The sequence below is a fragment of the Mustela putorius genome, unplaced genomic scaffold, assembly GCF_011764305.1.
Source record: "Mustela putorius furo isolate JIRA1106 unplaced genomic scaffold, ASM1176430v1.1 tig00000129_pilon_pilon_pilon, whole genome shotgun sequence".
Lineage (NCBI taxonomy): Eukaryota > Metazoa > Chordata > Mammalia > Carnivora > Mustelidae > Mustela > Mustela putorius.
The window spans coordinates 52,667,641-52,676,689 of record NW_025421290.1 but is presented as its reverse complement, the minus strand read 5'-3'; the positions used below and the strand labels follow the sequence as shown (position 1 = coordinate 52,676,689).

Here is a 9,049-nt window from a genome sequence, read left to right as displayed (position 1 = left end):
GGGGTTTTGAGCGGGCTTGTATTGGATCCACAGATCAGTCTGACCACAGGCAGCCCCGTAGAACTGAGCGTGCCTCTGGCTTCTACACATTGAGCTCCCAGGGGCCAACGGGGGTCCTGGCTCAAGGGCAGTCCCCAGAAGGCAGGGACCTTTGAGAGGGCTTGCTTCCCAGATGAGGAGGGTCCCACCGGCGGTCAGGTCAGCTGAGAGCATGGCAGGCAGAGGGGTCGGCTGCAGAGAGTCCAAAAGGGACTCCACACACTCAGAGGACGGCGGGCAGATGGTCGAGGCCCTGTGAGCCCTGGACCACAGCTGGAACTCTGACAAGGGGCTGGAAGGGGGCTGTGGTGGGAGGGAAGGGCCCCGGCCCAGAGACTGCAGGGGCCAGGCCCGTGAGGAGAGGGTCAGGAATGCCCTCCTGACCAGTCTGCCTGGTCTGACCAGTGCAGAGGGAGCACCGGGTGTCCCCCCCGAGGGATGAGGGCCGGGTCGGGGGGGCCGAGACCAGCGCGGTGCTCCAGCACAGCCTGGCCAAGCGAGCAAAGCCAACGAGCGAACGTCCCGTGGGGACCAGGATGTGAGCGCGTCCTCGGGCCCGACCCGGCTGGCAGCAGCCGACAGGCCCCGCACCTGCCTAGCAGCGGGCTGGGGTTCAGCTGTCCCGGCTGAGGGGCAGGGCAAGGCCGTCTGTGCCTGCTGGGTGAGGGGTGCGAAAGGCTGAGCCCCTGGGATGGAGGGGGCCTGTTCCGGCGAGCTGGGGGCACATCACCCAGACAGATGGCTCTTTGTCAGGGCCGAGCCCAGCTCCCCGAACAGTCCCACGAACAAAGCCCCCTCTGTCCACAGTGGCCTCCCCCTCACCCCCAGCACCGCCCCCAGGAAAGGAAGAGCATCCCCCATCCCCAGGCTCCCGGCCAGCATCCCTGCCCAACACACGCACACACACCAGGCCCGGGCACAAGGTGGGACACAGTGTGGATGAGACCTCCAGGGCCGTCCGCTCCTCCAGGACCCTGAGGCCCAGTCCGTGCTTCAGGCTGTGCCTCACCCTCCAGCTCCAGGGCAGCCCAGGACTAGCCCCCCTTTGGGCCTCACTACCCAGGGTCCCGTTTCCTGGGCCTGAGCACAGATCTGACCCTCCCCAGACGGGAACCTGGAGGGCTGGCTGAGGGGGGACCAGGACAGGGCCTCACCCCTGCAGGGAGGCCTCTACAGCTTATTTCTGCACACTCTCTTGATCCTGAACGCCAGACACCTGTCCTGTCTGCCTCCACTATGTCCCAAAGCAGGGATGGGCCAGAGTTTAGGGCAAGCAGCCCAAGGGGTCGTGTCTGCAGCATCCCTGGGGCCACCGGAAACCTGCTCCTCCGAGGCTGCTCAGGGCGTCAGGGCCCGTGCCCCTCCAGCAGGACACGCCCCCGTGCCCTCAGCGACCCGGCGGCAGGATCCAGATGAGGCCGGGCTCAGCTCCCGCCAGCCTGGCCAGCTCCTGCCGACACCGTGTCTGCAGCCGGCCCAGTGCAGCCTCCAGGCGGCTTTCCCGGGTCCTCAGCGCCCCAGTCAGCTCGGCAGCCCGCAGGCCTGGGCCCTCCACAGCTCTGGTGTCCCTCTTCACCAGCCTGCAGGGCCTGTGGGGCTGCGCCGGGGCCCCACCTTGCTCCCAGGCCCGCTGCAGAGCGGCCAGGTCCTGTCCCACAGCCTCCTGTGTGGCCCGCTGCGCAGCGCCCCACTCTGGCCCGCAGCCTCCAGCCTGCACGGGGGAGGGGGAAGGGGGAGGTCCTGAGGCGGGGGCAGCCGCACCGGCCCGGGTCACAGGCTTTGAGCCCCCTCGGCCCCAGCACCAGCCCCCAGCAGCGCCCTGAGAAGGGCTGACAGCCCAGATCCGACTCCTCCTGGGAAGGGGGCCGACCACCGTGCCGGCCCCTCCAGCCCTTACACGGAGCACCTGAGCCCGTGGAGGGGCCCTGGGGACAGGGCCGGCAGCTGCAGGCGCGACCCACTCCACAGATCACCAAGGCCCCCTCGGCCCGCTCAGAGCCGAGCACAGACCCCCCACCCACCTACCCACCCCGCCAGGGTCAGTGTCGGCCCCCCACACCCAGTCCTCTGCTCAATTGGCCTCCCCGGGCCCAGCGCTCCCAGGATGGGGACCGTGCGGCAGGCCGGCCCGAGGGGACACGGCCTGTGGAGGCCACTTCTGACCCTCCAGGCGGGCCCATCCAGAGGCTCTGTGGGGTGGGGGACTGAGAAGAGGCTGTGTCCCCAAGGTGCGGCCCTCAGTGGGCTCTGGTCCAAAGCCTTGCGCGGCGGCAGACCGCTTGTGAGATGCCTGTCAGCACGGGCCACGCTCCTGCGGCCACCACAGCAGAGGCAAAGGGCTGCGGGCTGCTCTTCATGCGGCCCTACAGGCTTTGGGGGGAAAGCGTGCCCACGAGTTCCACCGAGACGCTTTAGGAACCACGAAGGGACCGTGGCTGGTCCCGCTCGTGGAGAGCACTGCCGCACGCGGACGGGGCTGCGGCTGGGGGCCGGGACAGCGGGACGCCTCCGGCCACCACCCTCCAGGGCTGCTGCAGTCTGCCCTGCCTCCCAGCCTTCAACCGCAGGACTTTCACGAGGGCTGTGTCACCGCTCCCCGTGTCCGCCCCAGGCCCCCACCTTGGCCTCCCAGGCCGCCCGCCGGGGCTCCGCAGCCCCCTGCAACTCCCCATGCAGGCTCTGTAGCTCCCGGGCCACCAGCTCCAACTCGCCAGGTCCCGGCGCGGGGTCCCTGGGCAGAAATGTGGCCGGTGAGGCTTCCAGGGGGCAGCTGCCCAGGACCGTATCCTGCAGAGAGAGACCCAAGTAAGAGGCAGCCAGCGAGCCCCAGCCTCGTTAGCACAGCCCGGCCCACAGCCAGAGGGGACAGAAGGGCAGAGGCCTGCGGGCAGCGGCCCCCCTGCACCCCGCCCCAGACAGCCACCGATCATGCCCGCAGGCCGCGAGGCCAGGGAGGCACGAAGGCCAGACTTGTGGGGACACACAGACATCTCGGAAGGCCCCGACTCGGGGCAAGCCGGGTCCTAACGCGAGCTGCGAGGCTGTGTATGTGTACGGGACCTCCCGTCTCCTCCTGTCTGGGAAGCGCACAGCTGACCGCCCCGCCCTGGGCTGCTGTGGTCAAGGCTCAGGGAAGGGCGGGGAGCCAGGCGCACCATCCACTGCCAGAAGACCAGCTCCCGACGCCGCCACTCCAGGGCGGCCTCCAGGCGTGTGTTCTCACTCTCCAGCCTCTGAAGCAGCTGCAAAGCAAACCACAAACCGTGGCCAGGTCAGAACCCCACTGGGACCCCCAGCACCGGCCACACAACCATCATGTCTCTTCTGCCCCCAAGCCGGTCACTCCCATCAGCCACCCGCCCTGCAGGGCAGCCCCACTGCCAGGGACCACCAGGCCGACCACACCTGTGGGCCCCACACTGGCCCCAAAGGTGGGCCCCCATAGGGCCAGGCGCTGACAACAAGGACCTTTGACTCAGGACCTCTGCCCCACGCCCCTCACTAACTGGGGGCTGCACCTGAGACGCAGGCAGAGGAGGAAGGCCCAGGATGGGGAGACTGCCAGGCTCTGGGGAAGGGAACCCTTCCTGGGGGAACCCCCCAACCCACCTGGCTCAGTCCGAAACGTGCAGACCCCAGCCAGACACGGGGGTCCGGGGATGGCCATGTGTTCTAGCTCCTGCCAGTCCCACCACCAGAGGGCCCACTCAGCCCTGCGGAGGTCCAGTGCAGGCCTCCCCCAGCCCCACCCGGGGCCCACATCTCCCCCACCCCACCCCCCACCCGCCACCCCCACCAGGAAGCCACAGGCTCCTTCCTGCTACGACTCCTCTGTGAACGCAGCAGCCAACACTGGCCTCAGGCACTGCTCCTTCTAGAAGACAGAGATGCTGGGCTTCCTGGGAACCCAGCAGCATGTTCTGGGGCCAAGACAGGGGCCAGCTAAGAGCTCTGCCCAACCACCACACCCTGCACAACAGGCACGCGTGGCTCGGAGGCTCACCGACGGAGAGGACCACCCGTGGGTCTAAGGGAGCGCGGAGACACGGGGAGGGTGCAGGCCACACGCGAGCGTGTGCACAGTTCCAGTCCCCACGTGCTCCCTCCTTCCCAGCTTCAGGAAAGGGAGGCAGCACAACAGGAAGAGGCAACAGTCGCCTCTGCCCTCCGACTTTCGGGCCCAGTGCTAGAGCCTCCTGAGACACCCCCCACCCCCCGCTCCATCCTGCTGCCCTGTGGCCAGGCACCGGGACGTAAGAAGGCCGCAGCCGCAGCCAGGAAGCACGCACGCTCACTGCCCAGCTAGGCCGCAGCACGCCTGGCCTCGCGCAGCGACCGTAGATCACTCCGGAAGCTTCTGGGACCCGTCCCAAGAGTGCAGGCCCTCTGGGTACACTGGCCCAGGCTTCTGCTGGCTCCCCCTCCAGAAACCTTGGAAGGAAGCCACCCGTGACCCCCATCCACCTCGAGCTGTCTGCCGTCCTGCGGCACCAACACAGCCCAGCCTCAGAGGCAAGGGGGAGCCCCACAGCCCCCACAACACAGAGGCCGGAGCCCCAGGCAACAGCTGGCTGGGCTGGTGCAGCTTCTGCTCTGCTCCAGCCTGGGGGCGGGGGCCCAAGGGCAGGAAGCCTGGGCCTCGCTGAGTCACCCATAGAAGGGGACATAGCTAAGGGCACCTCGGGTCGCAGAGACACTGCCTCTGCACCCTCAGGGACCAGTGCAGCCCGCCTGAGCAGGGCCAGCCAGGGACTGGCCGGGGACGCAGGCCTGGGAGACAACCCAGGTGGCTACCCCAACCCCACAAAAGGGAGCACATGACTCCAGAGCAAGGATCTGCGGGACCTGGAAAGAGGGGCCACTCCAGCCCTGAGCGTCCGCCCTCCTGCCTGGCCAAGAGTCCCCCAGGCTGGACAATGCTAAGTGCCAGAGCCCAGCCCTCAAGCGACAGCCAGCCCTGGGCCTGTCCCAGGACTCCCTGGACATGCAGCCCAAGGGAAGGAGACAACCAAGACAAAATGCCGTCTCCTGAAAAGAAACTCAGCCAAGTGTGGGGCATGCTAGACCCTCCTCCCACCACCTCAATTGCCAGATGACCCCTGCACGCCAGGCACCTACCCTATGAGCCTGAACCCTTGAGCAGTCTTCCGTGATTCCAGAGCGCCCTCCCCCCGACCCAGCTGCCAGCCCAGCCTAGATACCTGTGCCCCTGGGGCCCTAACCATGCCCAGCCACATATACACACAGCAGCTGGTCTAGATTCCTGCACCACTGGACGGTCTAGGGAGCTGGGGAAGGCCTTGAGGACGTTCCTGCCCCCCACACCAGCAAGATGGCAAGTTGGGCAATCACCCAGGCTCAAAGCTGGGCAGCTGGGTCCTCCTCCTCAGGTCCCTCCCCACCTCAACCCCCACCACCTCACTGCTTTGCACTCCTATGGTACCAACACACACCAGCCCTCACCTGCCGGCCACCCTCTGGGTCCCTGAGCAGCTCGATCTCAGCAACAGACAGGTGGTCAAGGCCGCGGTCACTGTGGCAGCCGCGAGTATAGGAGTGGATCTGAAACAGGCAGTGAGAACCCCAGGTGAGGTGGAAGAGGCGCTTCTCCAAGCACCGAGGGAGGTTTTTGGAGCCTCCCTTATAGGCAAGGAAATTGGCCACGCCTCGCCAAGGTGCTCCAAGGCAGGCCAGGGTCAGGCTTAGGACAGTAGTCAGCACTGCTGGAGCGCAGGCCAAGGCCCTCCAGGAGGTCCCTGCAGGGGGAGGGACATTGGGCGGTCCTGCCTACAGCTTCCCCATCCCACAGAGTTCCCAGGAGTGTGGTGGGGATGGAATGGAGCACCCCTGCTTCTCCCTAAGCTCATCAACTGCCAGGTCCATGTGGTGGGAGAAACAGCCTCTGGACTAGGTGGTCCGGTGGAACCAGTGGTGGGGACACAGAGTGGGTCTGGGGGGCAGGGAAGGCTTCCCGGCAAGGTGAGACCAGAAGGCATCACGGAGGTTAACCATGATAGCCATGGTTAGCCATGTCCCAGCCAGGACAAGCAAGTGAAGCTTGAGCCAAGAAAGAGAGACACAGGTTCCAAGAAGGACTGAAGGAGCAAAAGGCCTTCCGCAGGGGTGCAGAGGTGCACAGGTCCAGGGTGCAGAGGTACAGAGTGGGGGGCCCAGCATGGAGGAGCCCTTTGCTGGTGGGAGTCCGAGCCTCCCTGCCCAGCCACCTCTCAACCTGGACTTTGTACTACACCTGTACGAGGCACCTGTGCCCCCAAAGCTGTGCCTTACCTGCCCTCAGGAACCCTAAAGAAGCTGCCTACTGCCCATCAGCCTACACCCAGGATGTGGGAGAAGGAAGAGGTACCTTGGTTCCAGAAACAGGCCCAGGCAGGAGCGGCTCCCCCAGGGCCCAGAACCCATTTCTTCTCAGAGACAGAGCCTGAGGGCTCTGATGACTTCTGAAACCAGGAAAGCCAACCCCACAGGCTCCCCGATCCACGACTCACTGCCTAAGGAATGCCCAACTCCACCTGCCCTAGGACCCCTCCTGGACCATCTGAAGCCCTGGGCTCAGGTTCTGGGCCACTGCAGGGCAGTGCCCAACGGGTCAGCTCCCAGCCAGGCCTGGGCCCCAAGCAGCCCAAGGCCAGGCTCCAGACTGGATGGATAGGCCTCGGGCAGAGAGAGGCAGCCAACAGCCTGTAGCACAGAGAGTAAGTGCCCCTGGGTAGACAGTCCTCAGGGGACAATACCTTGCCCAGAAGGGCACACAGCTCTTGCTGACTGGTGATCAGGTCTCGCCACCGGAAGCGCAGCTTTCCCATCAGCCACTGCAAGTGGCGTATGTCCACAGGGCCGTCTGCTTCTTGGCAGGGTGCAGGTGGGCCAGGATTGGCCGGGGCTTCATACTGAAGAGGGCACAAGAGTCACACCCTGCTCCCATATTCCCTGTGGAGACCCCAAGGGAGACAGAAAAAAAGAGGCTCCTGGAGGGACAGCCAAGGGCCCCCAGGGCTGCCAAGAGGAGACTTGGGGGGGGGGCACCTGGGGGGCTCAGTGGGTTAAAGCCTCTGCCTTCAGCTCGGGTCATGATCCCAGGGTCCTGGGATGGAGCCCCACATCGGGCTCTCTGCTGGGCGGTGAGCCTGCTTCCCCCTCTCTCTCTGCCTGCCTCTCCCCTTGTGATCTCTGCCTGTCAAATAAATAATTTTTTAAAATCTTAAAAAAAAAAAAAAAAAGACTTGGGGGCCACACCCTATGAGCACACAGGCTACCCTGCCCAGAAGGAGGGCCAGTGAGCAGGCGGGAGCAGGGAGGGGAAATGCGGACCCTCCCAGGGCCGACCTGAGGGCTGGCCCAGGCCCGCACACCAGGGACTGCCAGCCCCCAGCCCCCAGCCCCCTCCAGGCATACGCACCTGGCACAGGGGTATCTCATCACCCAGCCACACGCGAGTCCGGGCCAGCAGGTGTTCCAGCAGGGGCCCACGGGCCAGCAGCCAGGCCAGCGCCAGCAGAAGCTCACGGCTGCCCTGGGAGCCGTCCTCGGGGAGCTGGGCCAGCACCCGCCTGGGGTAGCCCTGGGAGCACAGCGCCGACTTCACCAGGCGGACTTGGGCCCCTAGGGATGGAGGACCGCCTGCTCAGGGGGCCGCCCACGGGGAGACTCGGCACGACCCCCAAGAAGAGGCCATGTTTGGAGGGAACAATCCATACTCACAGCACAGGGTGAGGGGATCAGAGCTAATGGGGGCGGGGCTCATGAGGCGGGCGGGGCTTTGCCCGAGCAGGTGGAGGGGGCGGGGCCAGGGCCCGTAGGGGCGGGTTCTTACCCGGGAGGCGGGGCTAACCGGGAGTGGGCTTTACAGGAGGCGGGCCCAGGCACAGGGTTTGTGAGTGGATAGAGCCGGCCCTCGGGGGCGTGGTTTACTGTGGGGGTGGGGATAACTGGGGCGGGGCTTCCGCGAGCAGGTGGACCCGCGGTGAGTAGGCGGACCTTACGGGGAAGGCGGGGCTTACCGAGGGCAGGGGAAGCCCGGGCGCCGGCGGCCGCCGGCGGCGAGAGCGCGCGGAAGAGCAGCTGCCAGAGCGCCGGGGCCTGGGGGAACCAAAGAGCGGCGTTCGGCGGGGCCGGCCGCCTCCCTGCGTCCGCCCGGGCCCCCGGCCCCCGCCCCCTGGGCCTCACCGCCTCCGGACGGTCGAACTTGGCGCGGCGGAAGATCTCGGGGCTGGGCCCGGCGGGCAGCGTCTGACTCAGAGCGGCGATGGCCTCGGGCAGGGCCCCGACCGCGTGCTCCCGGCCCCCACGGCGCCGCCGCCGCCCCATGCAGCCGGCTTCCCTCGGAGAGCGCGCCGCGGCCGCCGCGCTGGGCACACGCCCGGTCCCCGAGCGGGCGGGGACACGCCTCCAGCGCCGGCCCAGTGAGCGGCACCGGGGCCTTTGAGTGATGTCTGTCCTGTCCAGTGCGGAGGCCGTTCCGGGGCGGCACGGGCCAATTGACGTCGAGAGCTCCGCGGGGTCCGCCCTGGGGCCCAAGCGCGCGGACCCGCCTCGCTCAGGCCCCGCCCCCCAGCGCCCCGCCCAGCCTCGCGCCGGAGGCCGCGGAGCGACCGCGCGTGCGTCCGCGGCCGCGCGCTCCCGAGCCCCTCCGCCTCCGCGAAGCCCGGCCGGGCGGGCGCGCCAGGGGCTCCTGGCGGTCTGGCGGGTCCCCGGCGGCCGCGGCTCCGGAGTCCGACAGCGCGCGCGGACAGGGAGGCGGCGCGTCCGCCCCGAACGGCAGCGCCCCCGCCTGAGAGCCCCGCGCCCCGGCTAGAGCCGGCGGCCCGCGCGGGCCGGTTCTGAACGTGCGGCGGGTAAATCCCACCTCCTGGCGGCGGAGCGGCCCGAGCCGGCGGCCCACGCGCCCCTCCGCGCGGCGGCCGTGGCCACGCCTGCAAGGAAGCGCGTCCCGGCGGGTCCCCGCGCCCCCGCCGCGGTCCTCACCGTCGCCAGCCCTCGGCTCCGGCACCGC

General features: G+C 67.8%; 1 protein-coding gene across 1 annotated transcript; it reads right to left on the bottom strand.

Annotated features, from left to right (window-relative positions):
- Positions 1-8,842, bottom strand: TEDC1 (tubulin epsilon and delta complex 1). Its single transcript, XM_004782047.3, has 8 exons — positions 8,224-8,842; positions 8,058-8,136; positions 7,457-7,659; positions 6,792-6,947; positions 5,503-5,601; positions 3,195-3,281; positions 2,659-2,826; positions 1-1,750 (listed from the first exon to the last, which is right to left on the bottom strand). The coding sequence occupies exons 1-8, from the start codon at positions 8,362-8,364 to the stop codon at positions 1,427-1,429; spliced, it is 1,257 nt and encodes a 418-aa protein (XP_004782104.2). The 5' UTR covers positions 8,365-8,842; the 3' UTR covers positions 1-1,426.
- Positions 8,843-9,049: the final 207 nt, after the last annotated feature.